Genomic DNA, 18,682 nt, shown 5'->3' with positions numbered 1-18,682 from the left:
ATCTGTGGTTATTACCTGCCAGTCTATCTCGGTTTGAACAATTCTAGACCAATAGAAGGAAAGGACAAACACGGACAGGTTGGAAATCGACAAATAATTTATTAACAATTAAATAAATAAATAAAAAGAACCTTTTATTTGCTGAGGTAAATAAAGAATGAATCTCAAAGCAAAATCAATCAAAATGCCAGGAAAGAGAAAAAGAGCAGATGCTTATCAGGGGTTGACTTACTTACAGCAAAATGCAGACAAGGGTACCCAGCAGATCATTCAGGAGAGCGGAGGGGGAGACTCATCTCACTCACCAGAAAGTCGTCCGTGAAGCGAAAACGTCTTCAAAATGCATGCGTGCGTGTCACGTCTGTCGCCAGAACCCAGCTTTGCCATGCACTCTCTCGCGGGGCAGCCTTGAACACCAGTCGACGTCTGGAGGGCACCGAGAAAGTCCCTCACGGGTTTAGACCCTGGTGTTTGTTGGTGAACGACCTGTGCCTCACTTGTTGGCAGCTTTGTTCACACCCACACGCGCAACACATGCTCGCTTGCTGAAGCTCTGAGCAGGACGAACCGTCTCGCTGTTGGCGCTGGCCAGACACCCACACGCACGCTTCCTTCTCCTCTTTTGCGCGCTTACACCCGCTTCTTGCTCGCTTCTCTCTCGTACCTCTTTTGTTCATGCTTTTTAAAAATTATCTCAGAACGTATCTCTTTCTTCTTCAGAACGTATCTCTTTCTCTTCAGAACGTATCACTTTCGCTTTTTCCTCACTCTCAAAACATATCTCCTCACAGAACGTCTCTCTCGCTTCAGAACGTCCCTCTTTCGCCTTTTCCTCTCAGAACAGCTCTTCTCACAGAACGTCTCTCCTCACAGAACGTCTTTTTATATCTTCAGGGCGTCTCTGCGGGTCCAACCCACCCCACACTCACCCCACCCCACTGGCACACTGTTACCATGACGACCCGTGTGCTCTCAAAAATGGCGGGTGTCGGAGCTCACGGAAGATCGCTGCTGAGGAAATATAAGGGTGGGCTTCAGAGCTCGTGAAAGATTATTGCTGAGGAAGTATAAGGGCGGGCTTCAGAGCTCGTGAAAGAATGTTGTTGAAGAAAAATGAGGGCGGGCTTCAGAGCTCGTGAAAGAAATGTGTGTGAACGTGTCTGTGGTAAAGAAAAAAGCTTTCCATAAGAGAGGGGATCTATCCTTTATCCTTCTCAACGCATCACATTTAAGATCCCATTAGACATGGGGATGGGCTAATCTGAACATGCATTTAAGGAATTAACTGTCTGAGGACCTTGATGTGTGGATGCATTTATCAGACTGGCTTCTGAAATCCGTAACAATATGTATATGTATATATATATATATATATATATATATATATATATATATATATATATATATATATATATATATATATATATATATGTATATATATATATGTATGTATATATATATATATATATATATATATATATATACATATACATATACATGTATGTATATATATATATATATATATATATATATACATATACATATATATATATATATATATATATATATATATATATATATGTATGTGTGTATGTATATATATATATATGTATATATATATGTATGTATATATATATATATATATATATATATATATATATATATATACATATACATATACATGTATGTATATATATATATATATATATATATATATATACATATACATATACATATATATATATATATATATATATATATATATATATATATATATATATATATACATATACATATTGTTACGGATTTCAGAAGCCAGTCTGATAAATGCATCCACACATCAAGGTCCTCAGACAGTTAATTCCTTAAATGCATGTTCAGATTAGCCCATCCCCATGTCTAATGGGATCTTAAATGTGATGCGTTGAGAAGGATAAAGGATAGATCCCCTCTCTTATGGAAAGCTTTTTTCTTTACCACAGACACGTTCACACACATTTCTTTCACGAGCTCTGAAGCCCGCCCTCATTTTTCTTCAACAACATATATATATATGAAACACAAAGACCCACTCACATAGAAGGCACTCGCATTGAAAGCAAGGCTCACAAAGCCACAAAGCAAGGCACATTCACCCCTGTGAATGGAGAAAATAACCAATCAGCTCTCACCTAATCAATTAAACCCAGGTGGCTAGGATTATATAAATAAATCAACTCCTCCCATGCTCTTCCAGCCAAAGAAGACTGCATTAAGCAACCATGAAAGGCTGCACAACGTAAGCTCTTTGCTTTTTGCTAAAGAAGGCTACACAATATCAGCCGTTTCATTTATATTTTGATTACTTTTAGACATTTGCATGTGGTACATGCTTGGGAGCCTCGTTAGTGCATGTTTCTGTCTCGTTGGTTTTCATATACTGGCAGGGACAGGCAATATATCCACACAATGTAAAATGTGACTTCAAATCCTCAACTCCCCTCTCTTCACAAACTCCAAGTCATCAACCCCATCCTCCCAAATCTCAACTGATTTAACCCCACCCTCCCAAACCTCAAGTCATCAACCCACCCCCTCCCAAACCTCAAGTCATTAACCCCCCTGCCCCCAAACTCCAAGTCTGCAGCTTCCACATCCCAAACTGAGGCTTCAATCCCCTCCCCATTTGAAGCCTTCAAACTCCCTCTCCACCCCTACCCACCACAATTCCTCAACTCCCCCTCACCACAACCCCTCAACATCATGCCCCCCCCCCACCAAATAGCCAAGGAGACTGCTTAGGCAGCACCAATGCTCTGCATAGAGTATGGGCCCAATCTCCTCCTCTGCTCCCCACTAAAAGTCCTCAACCCCTCCCCCCAAATTTGTCCCATATTTGCCCCCCCCCCAGATCCCAAATCTCTGTCCTCTCATCCCCCTCCCCTCCTCCCACTCATAAAATCAAAAGGGAATTCTTACTTTGACCATTACATGTTTAATATCGTGTCACCACAATCATCGAGTGTGAAGTGTCTTACTTGGAACCTCCTTGTCATTATTCGTCAAAAACAGTTATCTCAGTATTCTGGTGTATTTTGTGTCACTGACAAACTCTTGAATAACGTTTTTCCACGTTTGGTAAAAATAAATAAATAAAATAAAACCTACTTTCAATTCCCACCAACCCATATTTTGTCCCCTCTAACTTGCCATGTATGCTCATTTACTTCACATAATATGTGAATTACATGTCCATGCACATGTGATGCTACTCTACATGTGTTTGAGGTTTGGATGAAACGACCGGAAACCCTCCTCCCTCCCGCCATTCACAATTCGCACAGATTTGCCACCAAAGCTCAAAGCAGTTCATTACAACCTCGAGAGAATTACCTTCAAGCATCGAAAGAATTATAGCAAATCTACTCATATCTGTCTTGTAGGTACTGAACTGATTTTGGAACAGCATGATAAAGGTAAATTACAAGCACTGTGGACAAAATACACTGACTACTTGGAAATAAATTAAGATGCTACAAAGATTTAAGCTTATTTTAACTTCTTGACTCAGTGTATATTTATTTATTATTTGCAGTGTATGGTGCAGTGGTTCGATTTTGGTTCATTTGTTGTTAACACAATTGTCCACTTCTGAAGCAATTTTCTCTTTCTTTCTTTATAACATTGTACATATTCTATTGATAATGTTTCGTTCGAAAATGTTATCTACATAGCTGGAGAGGGATGTTCCATTGCATAATCTGAGCTATTTTTGTTATCTGTGTAATTGTCGTGTTTATTATGATGACTGGAATGATGTCTTTTTGGTCTGTAATACTTGCTTTCAAAACATTTTACCATTTCATCAATTTGATTCAGATGACTTTAATGGAACCGTCTCAGATATGCAATGTGATCATGGTATAAATGTTAATCGGTTGGAAAATTTGCGATTATAACCATTTGATAATTATTATGATTTTCTTGGAAATGAAGGATTAGATCGAGACAGAATTTTTTTGTTGTTGACAACATTGATGAATCACGGTATTATTCCATAAACAAATTTTCAGATTGTTTTTGTAATGATTCGCACAGATTTGCGAATTTGTGTGTGGCCCCAAGTTTTCTTTTGAGTGCATTTTAATTCTAGGAGTCTTCTGAAAAATTTTAATGGCATTTTTGATTACATATTTGAATTTGTTAAATTTTCAATTTGATGTCAGAGGCTTTTCTGAAATGTGGCTTAAAGAAAATATGACTTCCATACCTGCCAGGTTCTTCATTCTTATGTGAAAATAGATGTGAAAAGAGTGGAGATTACATTGCTATGTACATTCAAAATATCTTTATATATGTCGAATGTGATGATTTAACATTGAATGAAAATTAATATGAATCGTTATTTGTTTAGATTATATTTTTGAGAAAAAATTTATTTTATTTTATTTTCGTTATTTATTTTTAAAAATGCATTGATGCCTTGGATACTCTTCTGGTCAAAAGTTTTAGAACACCCCCATTTTTCAGTTTTTACTGAAATTTAAGCAGTTCAAGTCCAGTGAATAACCTGAAATGGTACAAAGCTAAGTGGTAAACTGCCAGAGGTTAAAAAAAGTTAAGGTTTCCAAAAACTGAAAAATAATGTAAATTTCAGAGTCGTTAAAAAACGGCCCTTTTCCGGGAACAAGTAATGGGTTAGCAACTGCAGCTGTTCTGCAGCAATGGAAGTAAATTAAGCCTTGAAAGTAGATGCAAACAATTCCTACAGGTGTCGCAACTTTTGTTGATTAGCTACAAACCCTCTGTCTGTATAAAAGCAGTGTTGGAACAGACTGTTACAACACCCTCTGAAGCATTATTTGGACAATATTGCACTGCAGGAAGTCGTATATTGCTATCATAATGGCGAGAAAAAGACAATTTACAAAGGAAGACAGACAAACCATCATAACCCTTAAAGGTGTAGGTCTTTCCTTCAGAGAAATTGCAAAGAAGCCAAGGTGTCAGTGAGTACAGTTTCCGACACCATCAAAAGGCACTTGGAAACTGGAGGAAACTCTGACAGGAAGAGATCTGGCAGACCCAAAGCCACAACACAAACAGAAGACAAGTTTCTGAGAGTCAACAGCTTGTGTGACAGGTGGCTCACAGGACAGCAGCTTCAAGCACAGCTTAACACTGGTCGAAGTAAGGAAGTCTCAGTTTCAACTGTGAAGAGAAGACTTCAAGCTGCAGGTTTGACGGGTTGAGTGGCAGTAACAAAGCCATTGCAAAGATGGAAAAATAAGAAAAAGAGGCTTGCCTGAACCATGATGCACCGCCAGTGGACTACTGAAAACTGGAAGGTCTTATGGACTGATGAATCAAAATGTGAAATCTTCGGTTCATTACGCAGGGTTTTTGTACGCTGCCGAGTAGGCGAAAGGATGGTTCCTCAGTGTGTGACACCAACTGTCAAACATGGAGGAGGAAGCGTGATGATCTGGGGCTCTTTTGCTGGATCCAGAGTCGTCGACTTGCACAGAGTGATTGGCACCCTGAAACAAAATAGCTACCACAACATTTTGCAGCGCCATGCAATACCCTCTGGTCTATGCCTAGTTGGTCAGGGGTTGATCCTACAGCAAGATAATGACCCAAAACATACCTCCAAGCTATGTCAGAACTACCTTAGAAGAAAAGAACAAGATGGTAGGCTTCAAATCATGGAATGGCCAGCACAATCTCCAGACTTAAACCCCATCGAGCTGGTCTGGGATGAACCGGACAGAAGGATGAAAGCAAAGCAACCTACAAATGCAACACATTTGTGGGAACTTCTGCAACAGTGTTGGGAAGAACTTTCTGAACAATATTTGATTTCCATTGTAGAAAGAATGCGACGAGTATGTTCGGCTGTTATATCTGCAAAAGGTGGCTACTTTGATGAGTCAAAAATTTCGATTAAATTTGGTCAACAAAACGATTCCATGATTTCTTTTTTATCTGCAATTGTTTATTTGTTCTATGCTTTAATTTCAGAGTACATTGAAACATTAAACTGCTTAAATTTCAGTAAAAACTGGAAAAACGGAGGTGTTCTAAAACTTTTGACCGGTTGAGTATATGTTTGACTGGTATATATATATATATATATATATATATATATATATATATATATATATATATATATATATATATATATATATATATATATATATATACATATATATATATATATATATATATATATATATATATATATATATATACATATATATATATATATATATATATACATATATATATATATATATATATATATATATATCGAAAATAAAAACGTTTTCATTATGGAAGACTTTAATATCGATTTTCGTAAATATGATATAAACAATTTCACTCAGTATTTTATGAATGCTTTATTTCGTAAATTTTTTTTGGTTCCCTTGAGTATTAGACACATGCTTTACAAGGACAACTGCCACCTCGATTGACGATATCATAACAAACCAATGTGATATATCTACGACTCATGGCTTATTGCATATTGTGACATCACTGACCAGATACCTGTATTTAAAATAACATCTCTGCATAAAAAACGACACCTCGTGGAGAAAAAGATAATTTTAATCTAATAATTGATTTGGAATGTATTACTCTTTTACAGAACGATTTGGGAAATAGTAATTGGAATGATATTCTCTTATTAGAAGACCTCAATGAAGCATATGGTTTATTTGAATCTAAATTGCATGTCTTGTATGAGAAAAAAATTTCCACTTTGTAAAGTTATACATGGAAAGAGGAAGTTACAAATCCTGGATGACAGATGGGTTATTACAACCAATAAGATATAGAAATGGGCTTTATAAAATATTTTTGCAAAGGCCAACGAGATTTAACAATTGAAATATAAAAACTTTAGAAATGAACATTAATACGTAAAGTAAAACTGAAATATTATTAATATAAATTATTTCAATATAAATTAAATCTAAAGTCAACCTGGTTGATAATAAATACTCTGATTAATACTAAAAGAGAAGATGACTCTAAAATTGGACTGAATTTTAATGAGGTCATGATGATTTGTATTATTATGAGATTTGGGGGGGAATGATGGGGCTGGCTTATATTTGATTTACAAGTTATTTATATAGCTGCACCCAGTGCACAATGTATCAATCTTCTTTATCTGAATTTAAACAGATTTCCTGTTGAGTTCCTTGGGGTTCTCTTGTGGGTCCATTATTGTTTACATTATATATTAATGACATTCACACATCTGTAGGTTATTTTTCTTTTGTTTTATATTCTGACGACACGAATGTTTTGTGGAAAATATTTCTGAGAAATAACCTAAAAATTACTAAAACTGTTTGACATCACACTTTATCAACAAGGTATGTTTATGTATGAATCTATGAATAGATAGCTCCTTTCTCATTTATGTAACTTGTTCATTTTTAATTATGATATTCACCGGTATACTACCAGATCAATGTCTTGTATTAATCTCCATAAGCATAGAACTGTGTCTTTACAGCATAATAGTCATTATTCTGGCACCAAACCCTGGAATGGTCTGACAGGCAGCTTTAAATATGCTTTCTCATTGAAACTTTTTACACATGTGTTTATGAAATGTTTGATTTTTTGTTATGATTCGTAACCATATAACTGCCTTCATTGATTTCAGTCCACTTTTCTTTTTCCTATGTTGCCTTGAATTACAAATCAAAATTATATAACCACCTACTTTCTACCTTGGTTTATTACCCTTTCCAGAGGAGAGGGTATAGCACTTAGGTCTGTTTGTTACTTGCAAAATCAAAGATTTTTCAAGTGGAGTAGATTGGTTGGTCAATTTTGTTATTACCTCCGCCACCAAAGGTGAAGGAGGTTATGTTTTCACCCCTTTCTGTCTGTTTGTTTGTCTGTTTGTTTGTGTACAGGTTATCTCAAAAAGTTAGTGACTGATTCGGATGAAATTTGGTGGGCAGGTTGGGTGTGTGACAAGAACAAACTGATTAGATTTTCGTGAAGATCCAGATCCGGATCTGGATCTGATAATTTTTTAAGTGATTCTTCACCATTGAGAGATACAACTAAAATAATATATAGATTCGATTTTGATGAAGATCCGAGTCTGGATCTGGATACAATAATTATTTAAATTTATAGTGATTCTTCACCATTGAGAGATAGGGCCAAAACCGATATATCGTATGATATTTCAAAAATGTATATATTCTCCTGGATCAGGCCTTACATGGCGGAGGTATGTGCTGTACCGAGTGCCCTTCTAGTTCTGTCTGTTACTTGTAAAATAGAAGATTTTTCCACTCTATTGGCCTCAAGGCTGTTCCCCACTACTTCAAGTCATCCCCCATCCATCCTCATGGTCTCTTCTACCCCAACGATCCCACTCCCAAGCACTCCATTTTTCCAGGTTATTGTGATTTCCACTCCCCCCCCTCCCTCATCTCTTTTTGTCTGGTAGTTGTCGGTTGGTTTGTTCCATTTCTGTTTCATCCCCACCTTCTCTTGTTGCTGTTTCATTCAGCTTGTGTGCAGCTTGTTCACCTCAATGTGTCCTTCTTCCTCTCCCCTTGATCTCACTCTCACTTCTACTTTGCTGTTGGTGTTTACCCCTTTCCGATTTGTTCCCTTACATTCTGCTCTAGCTCTCCTCAATCATGTACCCAAAAAACAACAACAAAAACTACAGAGTTCATAGAACACGATACCCTGTGCACTAGTGTTCAAATATATACTTCAATTTTAATAAAATAATGTGAAAAAAAATCTGAAAATTATTATTTCTGAAAATAATTATTAAATCTGGAAAGGAGTAAAAATATTATCAGGCGGTATAAGCAGACGGAGTAAAAATATTATCAGGCGGTATAAGCAGATGGAGTAAAAATATTATCAGGCGGTATAAGCAGATGGAGTTAAAATATTATCAGGCAGTATAAGGAGATGGAGTAAAAATATTATCAGGCGGTATGAGCAGATGGAGTAAAAATATTATCAGGCGGTATGAGCAGACATAAAAATATTATCAGGTGGTATGGGCAGATGGAGTAAAAATATTATCAGGTGGTATGGGCAGATGGAGTAAAATATTATCAGGCGGTATAAGCAGATGGAGTAAAAATATTCTCAGGTGGTATAAGCAGATGGAGTAAAAATATTATCAGGCGGTATAGGCAGATGGAGTAAAAATATTATCAGGCGGTATAAGCAGATGGAGTAAAAATATTATCAGGTGGTATAAGCAGACGGAGTAAAAATATTATCAGGCGGTATAAGCTGATGGAGTAAAAATATTGCACATGTGCGATCGGGAAAAATTCATAATGCAAAATTGGTTAAATGGAAAACTTGTCTTCTGATTCATGTTCCGATTCATGTTCAAAATATAACATCAATTTAAATAAGTATAAACTGATAAGATGGACAAATGGACAGACGGATGGACGGACATGAACTTTGTAAATTAACATGGGTTAACCCTGCTTTCCGCTTTGCGTGGGGAAAAAACCTCAATCCTCCAATGATCTCTCAACTCAATTCCTCGAAATAACAGATCATCGGTATATATCAACCATGGTGCACAAGTAAACGATACTTTAAATGCAGTGTAAGTAAATTAGGTACCAAAACCACAATGCAGGAAACCAATATGTTGTGATGTGGAAAAGACGTGCAAGATATCAGGCAGTATAAGCAGACAGAGTAAAAGTTGTTTGTGGTGTGAAACTTGTGGTGTGAAACTGTTGTTGTTTTTTACCTTTGGCAGAATATGGTATCTCTGCAGCTGTCATTGCAATCCTCAGCCTTGTCCTCATTATTCTTGGTGCTGTTTGTCTTCTGATTGGTGTTCGCAAGAAACAGGACTATATGATGCGCCCAGCTGGTCTTTTTCTCCTTTGTGCTGGTGGGTGTTGCATGCTTTGTTCTCTATCTGTTGCTTTACTTATGAGTAAGAACAGAAGTTGTTTGAAAAATCATTTGAAAAAAAATTGTCTCTAATAAAATTAGATTTTGCATGTTTTCTCGAATTTTAGATCTTCAAATGCAAATTATTTCAAAATCAAGCAGCCTGAAAATTGTATGCAGTGATTAAGTTTGCTAAGCATACTTTTGAGACAAACTGCACTTCAAGTTGCATCATCTGTACAATGCAAGTGAATCCTTAGAAACCCCACTTAATTTGATGTGTGTGTGTGTGTGTGTGTGTGTGTGTGTGTGTGTGTGTGTGTGTGTGTGTGTGTGTGTGTGTGTGTGTGTGTGTGTGTGTGTGTGTGTGTGTGTGTGTGTGTGTGTGTGTGTGTGTAAACATAAAACTGAAATATAGTATTTCATTGGCCACACAGGCCACAGTATTTATAGTGATCTGAGACTCACGTGCTTAATAAATAGGTGAGGAAACACGAGTTTACTTTTCGCATGAATTGCAAAGACATTAATCGGCAATGGACAAACCTAGGTTTAACAGCACCTTGAGCCGTTGGTATAACAGAAGGAAATAGTAAACAGGCGAACTGCCTGATGAATAGGTGAAATTAAATGTAATATTGCAGCATCTGTTAGATCATCTAAATGGTTAATAATTTTATTTTAGTTCCCTTAACAATTCAAAGACATTTGGATGCAGGAAAAGCTATTTCTACCCGTATTTAGTCTGCACTATTTGCCCATGCTAACACAAAACACAGCACCCCAGGCAAAAATGCTGCAGTTAGAACTATAGTATATGAGAGTAGTGGCAACAGGTCTAACTGCAGTAGTCTGCAGAGAATTACTACATGAAAGGAATGATATTTTTGCCTAGGACACACCACACAGCAGAAGATAGGTACAACTGATGACTCGTGAAAGGGGATACAAGAACTTCAAAGGTTCTCTGTTGTGGAAATCGAGAAAATTCCTGCACTCTTACCCGTTACTGTGGTTCTCGATGTTTTGACTGCCTCAAGAAAGTGTATCTGCAGCTATCTTTAGCAGCTATTTGTTTGTGCTCTTAGCTATTCAGGGGGGAATTGGAGATACCTTCCTATACTCAGCATTTTCACACTACATTGCCTCGTGACCAGAGTTAAAAATAGTGTGTTGTAGGGTAAGTAAAGGAATGGAATTCAGTCGCATGTCGTGGCTGCACTTCAAAATATGTCGGCAAAACCAGTAGAATGCTGTATTGCACATTTAGAGCATGGAAGCGCACTGAGAAGCATGAAAGCCATCTGCTTGGCAAGCACAAAACAGACTTTAGAGTCGCCAGATACACTGAAGTTTAAGTGACATTAATATGCTGGACAGTACGCCCAATCGAGGACACCAATTCTTCTTGGAAGCTTGGTGCACGTGCGAGCACAAAACACATCATTTGATAAAGATCCATGCATCTGAAAGAGGATGTTCCATCATGTTCCCTGTTGATGCAAAATTAGAAAAACTCGAATCAATTGTACACGTGGAATTGGTATCAGAAAGGTTAACGTACATCACTCCAGGACAAGGGAGTCATGTGATTGTGCTTATTTTGGGATGGTCTGTTTTTTTATGGGACATGGGCAACATTATACTATATTTCGAGAAGTGTCTATTTGTGTTTGTTTGTTTATTCGTGTTGATTTGACGTCTATGCACTCCTGAACCTCTGCACACAATGATTTGAAAACTGATGGTTGTACTTGGAGTGTACCTGGGGAGGTGTTAGATGGTAAAAGAAAATCATAATCCCAGGGTTTCACAGTGGAGAGAGGACCCCAATTCTCTCGATGTAAATATGTATGGCTTCGTGCACTCCCAGTGGGAGAACGAATTACAAATCATACTAAATTACCCCAACCAGTCTAAGTCTGGGGGAATTAACCCATCTATAATAATAATGGGTTCCTCATTAGTTTCTAGAAATTAAATAATGTTTACATAAATGTTGTCACGATGGTCTAAATGACCAGTTTATTATGGTGACCCAGTTACAAGAACAGCTGAAGGGTAATGTCTCTAATTGGCAGCAAATTTAGCAAACAAGATTTAAATTCATCTGAAGTGATCGACTGTAGGAGGTATGTGGGAATGAATGGGTCAAAAAAAAACCAAGAGAAAAACTTTTTTTTGAAGAAATACTTGATTTATTAAATACGAGCAAACGTCCCGACATTCATGGGAAACGCCAAGTCCCTCCTCCCAACACTTCCCCTACTTCCTCCCAACACTTCTCCTCCCTCCTCCAAACACTTCCGCTCTCCTTTCCCACCCTTTCCCCTCCTCTTCCCCTCCCTCTTCCCATCCATTCCCCTCCCACCTCCCACCCATTCCCCTCCCACCTCCTACCCATTCCCCTCCCACCTCTCACCCATTCCCCTCCCACCTCCCACCCATTCCCCTCCCACCTCCACCCTCTCCCTCCCTCCTCCCATTTCCACCCTTCCTCTCCCTCCTCCCACAAAGGTAGCCAGCATGCTCCGGATCTCATTACTATTGGACTACCACAATTAAGCATATAGTTGGAGACAAACATCACCCGTCGCTTCGTTGACGGGGGTACTAAGAGAGGCGGGAGGAAGAGAGAGGGGGTAGAGAGGGGGGAGAGAGAGAGAGATGGGGGGAGGGGGAGAGAGAGACAAGAGGGGTGAGACAGCGAGGAGGGGGACAAGGAACGGTGGGAGCTATAAAAGGAGGGAGCGAGTATAGGGAATGGAGAGGGGAGCGGAGGGAGGGAGAGAAAGAGAGGAGGGAGGTGTGTGTGTGTGGAGGTGGAGAGAGAGAGAGATAGAGAGAAGGGGGGCAAGGAAAGGTGGGGTGGGCTGAGCATGAGGAAGGGGGGGGAGAGTTAGGAATGGGTGGAGGAGAGTGAGTTAAGGGGGACAGCAACGCCTCACCACACAACGCTCTTCACTCCAAGAGGGAGGGGTGCAAGGAGGGTGGTGGGAGCTTGAGAAAGAGAGAGAGGAGAGCGAGGAAGAGCAAGGAAAGGGGGAAGAGCAATGTCTCATCACACGTTGCGATACACTCCTGGAGGGAGGTGTGCTAGGAGGGCAGTGGGAGCATGAGAAAGAGAGAGGAAGGGTGTGCAAGGAAGGTAGGGGGAAGAGAGAGTGAGAAATGGGAGGGAGCGAGGAATGAGAGTGGTGGGGTGGGGGAAGAGCGACACTTCAAAAATTAAGTGGAAGTTTTTGCAAAGAGTAAATTAATTAAATTGTTATTGCAATATTTTTTTCCAATTCTTTCTTGAACTTGTAGTTCACTTGTCCCATTGCTTTACTCATTCTAATCCTCCCATTATGTTAATCGTTATTTTAATTTGATCTTTAATTTAATTTATTTTGCCTTCCTAACTGCAGATATTTCCCCATGGAGAACCTAGCTGTGCCCACGGGAACCTTCTCAGTGATGCCACTGGTTTATTATTTTCATTGCACCCAATGAAGTTACACTTTTGGAACCTTGCATAATCTTTTCTTTACTCAATGTAATTCTCTGAACAGAAGAACAAGTAAATTTTAAACATCCCACCCTATATCAGCAGCCCTCGCCTTTATCTCATCTCCCTCTTTTGCTCAGACAAAGGGTTGACACCCAAAACGTAAGCTTCCCATGGTGGTTAACATACCTCCATTGTTCTATCTGTCCACTGATGCAGAGCGACACTAGGTAAATAGTTGACGTGAAGCTTGTGAAAAGAAGCCATTAAAAAGCTGAAGAACAATGATTGCAAATGTGTAAGCCTGGTGTTGGCTTAGTGGTTTGGGAGGCTGGCTTTCGATCCTAGAGTCCTGAGTTTGAGCCCTGTTGGCTGCTAAACTAACACTAGGTGGTGTTGACGCAGCCTGTCATCCTTCTGAGGTTGGTAAAATGAGTATCAGTGCACTGATAATAGGGGCACTGCATCAGCGGCATAGTTGTGCCCTAACAAAATTATAGCTATCTGGCAACTAAGCTGCCATATGAAAGAAGAAGAAGAAGATTGCAAGAGTACTAAAACTCCATAAACCTTCAGTGGCAAGGTCAGACAGAGAAGCCGAAACAGAAGTAGAGGTAGAAATAATGGCTGAAAGAGAAAGTGAAAGTGATAAAACAAATAGAGACAGAAGAAACCGATTAAAGCAGAAAGAAGAAATGCCAGAAAAGTTTAAGCACTGTCTTATGATTACTTTAGTGTAATGAGTTAATTATCCACTCTCACATTATTATCTCCAAGATTATCCACTCATGGAAGAATAAATTATGGAGAGAATGATGTCGTAGCTTTAAAAATAATGGAGGACTTCAGTGTAGGAATTAAAGAAAAATCATACCTGTAACAGATGCCAACTCATCAACTGAAATCTGTTTTTTCTCTTCCAACAAATCTTAATCTACATCAACATGAAACTGCTGCTGGTGACACTATTGGCTTTTTGGTTGTGTCGAAAATCAAGGCTCATAGAAGAACAGAGGACAAAATGGCAATGCACTAACTGTGGAGCTCTGGGGGAGCAGGTGGACACTAGTAGAAGAATGAGGAAGCTTCTTTCTATTTGCTACTTAAATACTTTAGAAAGTTATTGTGGAGCAGTGAATTTTTATCCAAAGCATTTTGAAATCAAAATTCCAACCGGTAACAATTTTCACGTTTTTCTTCTGTAGTTTTGAACATCCGGCTGCGACTTTCAAAGCCGTTTTCATGTGCAAACGATACTTGAGCTCCTGAGAAGTAAAGTGGACTTCACTAGACAGTGCAACATTTGTGATAAAGGGATCCCTCCAAAGTTCAGGTTCACATTTAGAATCCCATTCAACTCCTATTGGATGGATAAAGATGACGATCAGCCTCAAACAGTTCAAAATTGCCATTGGCACCAAATGGTGTATTGACCTTGAAAGTCTACTTTAATGTGCTGAACTCAATTTGGTCCTGGATGTAGGATGGCCTGGTTTACTTCCCAGGAGTCATGCTTTTGTGCAAGCGCTTCGAATATATACCAGATGTTCTCATTACATTAGTTTCCTGATCAAATAGTTATGATTAAAATAAGCTGAAGAGCAATTTTCTATAGGCACAGGTTGCAGGGTGTTTCATGTGCAGGAATAAACGGCCTAGACCTTGTTTCGCTCGGCCTCGATTGGCCCAATAATATATAATTAAATCTTGTTCTGTTTTACCAGGAAGATGAGAGAATGGTCAGGGTGATGGCTGAAAGGGAAATATAGAAAGATTTTGTGAATAAAAAATGGAGGACAGTGACAAATACACTCTTACCCATCTTATCTTTATCTTTTTTAAACTTCAATACCAAGTCCGGGTGTTCTCATGAGATTCTATGGAGGTAATCAGGTCATCTTAACCTTTACAAATACTTACATTGCTGTTGTCATGGTGATGACGAGATGTTGAAGTTGTGCCTGATACCATTTACAAAACGGCCTGACATGAAATGGCGGTGTAGTTGCCAATTTTAATCACTAACAATGTTCAATTCCCGTTTCTACTAATACACATTCCAAAAAACTGCTCCTTTGAGGTGAGACATCTACGAACCCATTAGACACAGGTACCCTGCTAGTACATCCTAACACTGCGATTTACATGCTTAACCGTGTAATGCACCTTGAGATGGTGATTCTTCATTTGTATCCTTTGTCTCTTGTCCACTGATAGATACATTTGTTTTACTAAGATAGATACTAAGACAATGTTTTAGAGACCACTACAAATTGATATAATTTCAGGTGTATTAAATGCCTCATTGTAGTGTCCTATGCACTAACTCGTACATTATGCCCTGCTGCGTGCGCTAGGTCTGAGTGTCATCATCTCCATGGAGGTGATCCGGCAGTCAGTGAAGAACATGATCCAGAGCGAGAAAACTATCTGGCACAACTATTACTATTCATGGTCCTTCGCTTGCTCTATCGCATCTGCCATCATCCTCTTTATATCAGGAATAGCACTAGTGCTGTTGTCACTGCCTCGTATGCCACAGAAGCCTTGGGAAACATGCCTGGATGCTGAACCTGAGCCACAATACTGATCAAAATGCCTTTTTAAAAGAAAAGTGAAACTAGAGTTCCTCTCCAAACTTTTTTTCAGCAACACTCAAACATACCAAGTCACAGGTAAAGCAAAGTAACGAGGTAATGGAGGTAGATGTGAAGAATCGTGAACATGTAACCGGTACAAAGTAAACAAGAAAAAGAGCAATCAGAGATTGCAGACCCTCGCCAGCACTTCTTTTGAGTGGTGTATTTTTATAAGATTCAGGGTAAATCCAATATGGCTGCCAAACCATGTGACCTATGATATCATATGTGTGAACCTTTTGCTCCTCATGGACAGGCGGTCATACGTGTAAAGTTTTGCTTCGATTTGTGCAACCATTTCAGAGAAGATTTTTGAAGGTTTTTTGTTTAAAACAATATGGCTGCCGAATCACTCGACCGATGACGTCATCAATTTTTTTTTCAGTGGACCATTTTATCCATAGATGACCCTCAAAAATTTTCATACTGATCGGATGTTGCGTTCTACATATGCAATTATGACATCATCACGATGGCATGTGTGACCATTAAAAAAATCACTCCCATGGCGAGTACTTGCTTTGTGCCAAGTTTCAATTTTTTCCTTGGTTTCAGAGATACAGAGGTCCAAAGTTTTTTTTTTCCAACATCACTGCCACACCACGTGACCTATGACGTCATAATCCTCATGAAAACATTCTACGTGAGTAGTCGCACCGACGGTGAAAATTTCCTCTCAATCCGACAAGCGGTTGCAGAGAAAAACACGAAAGTTCTGTGCGGCCAAACACAGACAAACAGACAAATAGACCCAAATGCAATACCCTCTCCTCTGGCGAGGGTAAAAAAAGAAAAGAAAAGACATATAGTAATAAATATACTCTTTATATGATCTGTCACTCTTCCCTGGGATTTGTCTTTTTATAGGCTCACCATTCAAGAGAGCTCATACCTACCAACCATACAAACCACAAGAGTTTGTACAACGGGTATTCCGGTGAGGGGCCAATTATTATCTTGGCTTCAGTGACCCAGTTCCATCTGTGCTGCTTGCTCTGTACACTATTTGAATGATGAAATTGAGCTGCCTTGGTTGAACAACTACCCAATGTCTGTTTGCTATGTGATGTAATAGAGCAATGATGATAAATTTTGTTGTTCCTTTCATGATGCTTTCCTTGCTCCTTTATATCCTGGCACAAAAGGAATCTTCTTACAGCTTCAAACCAAATCATGAACAGATTAGTGCCAGGACATAAAAGCACATGCTCACGTGTCAAAGAATGTCAACGTATCAAACAACTGTGTGTAAATGCGGAGGTGTATATGTTACCACCCATCAGCCTACGACAAAGTTTAATCAAACTAGCACGTGGGGGAATCTTTTAAAACTATGAACATATTATTTTGCCTGTAAGGAACTGGGGATGGCAGGATGGCCTAGAAGTATGCACACTCGCTTATAGGCTGTCTAACCTGGGTTTGAATCTCTACCCAGTTATGAACGGTCATCCTAGGTGTTTCACAAGTCGGGTGATTCATCAATGGGTGTGCCATCCCTTGGATGAACGTTGAAGGGATGCCCCGTCTGCCGGAATTAATTGATGGATGTTAAAGATCCCACGGTGTCTTTCACAAAGTGTTGGCAAGCTATCGCCGGCATGCTGAACAAATTACAAATTCCTGCCATAACTACTGCTGGGAATGGCAAACCACGCAGGTATAACCGTTGCCAATAAATTGCTTCGGTAGCATCGACGCTCTGAAACAGAGTATGGTACGTCCCAATCAGCGTAAGGATATGGATTCTTGTTTCCAAATCAAGTGAAACACATTTCAGTCCTCATCTCCTTCCTCGTTAAAACTGTGCTAACAACACCTTACGCAACACCACCATCTGACTTCCACCAATTCAAATCATATTTTGCATCTTAAATTATTTCATGGCTGAGGAAAGGTAGTAGTGAGGCAACTTAGCTAAATATAGCATAACAATTGTGCATTTTGTGAGGAAAGCACCAAATTTGGCCCACTAGTAGCCTATCACATTCTGAACAGATTTGGATATTGGGCCATCTCAAATTCAGCCGCTGATGGCTGTGGCAGCCATTTTCCACTGCCATCAAAAATTTGAGATGGCCCAATATCCAAATCTGTTCATAATATGATAGGCTACTGGTGTTTCAAATTTGGTGCTTTCCTCACAAAATGCACAATTGTTATGCTAAGTTGCCCCACTATAGCAACATCAAGAATAATAATAAAAATTTTACACATCCAAAGGAAAATAAGCACAATGACAACTCTATATCTGCGATCACAAAGCAATCGCCCGCGACTTAGCCTTGGCCCACAAACCAAAGTTGGCATATTTTGTTTGGACCACCATATGACCTTGACCTTAACCATTTAGAGATGGAGTGTAAATTAACAAAATGTGTCACCGTCTACAATCTACCCAAAGAACTCAACATCATGAAAATCAAAGGAAAATTATTCAAGTTATGATCAAAAAGGTGTTTTTTGTTAATTAGGTCAAGGACAATAAACTATTTCAGTGCAGGTCCACTACTATGATGCAAGAACATCATGGAAGGCCAAGCGGTCTTTGAGATTACACGTCTAGATCGAGCGATGACAAAAAAAAAATGCGTAATTTTTTTAAGACTGTGATTTGACCTTGACTGCGTTTTTTTTC

The 18,682-nt window shown here is 38.9% G+C and overlaps 1 protein-coding gene and 1 long non-coding RNA gene across 2 annotated transcripts in view; one reads left to right on the top strand and one right to left on the bottom strand.

Moving 5' to 3' along the window:
- The window catches only part of LOC147034708 (uncharacterized), a 46,632-nt gene extending 45,795 nt beyond the window's left edge, over positions 1 to 837 (bottom strand). The window contains exon 1 of the long non-coding RNA XR_015059923.1: positions 306 to 837. This is a non-coding gene — a long non-coding RNA (uncharacterized LOC147034708). The remainder of the gene's footprint in view (positions 1 to 305) is intronic.
- Positions 1 to 16,559, top strand: part of CACNG1 (calcium voltage-gated channel auxiliary subunit gamma 1) — a 19,372-nt gene extending 2,813 nt beyond the window's left edge. Inside the window, exons 3-4 of the mRNA XM_085887568.1 lie at positions 9,776 to 9,913; positions 15,763 to 16,559. Of these exons, the coding sequence (XP_085743694.1) occupies positions 9,776 to 9,913; positions 15,763 to 15,995 (371 nt within the window). The 3' untranslated portion in view covers positions 15,996 to 16,559. The remainder of the gene's footprint in view (positions 1 to 9,775; positions 9,914 to 15,762) is intronic.
- Positions 16,560 to 18,682: the final 2,123 nt, after the last annotated feature.

This window comes from Eptatretus burgeri, chromosome 1 (assembly GCF_056783735.1).
Source record: "Eptatretus burgeri isolate ZD-2024b chromosome 1, Ebu_testis_v1, whole genome shotgun sequence".
In the NCBI taxonomy this organism is placed as follows: domain Eukaryota; kingdom Metazoa; phylum Chordata; class Myxini; order Myxiniformes; family Myxinidae; genus Eptatretus; species Eptatretus burgeri.
Note: the sequence above shows the minus strand (reverse complement) of the source record. Positions and strands in the feature narration are given on the sequence as shown.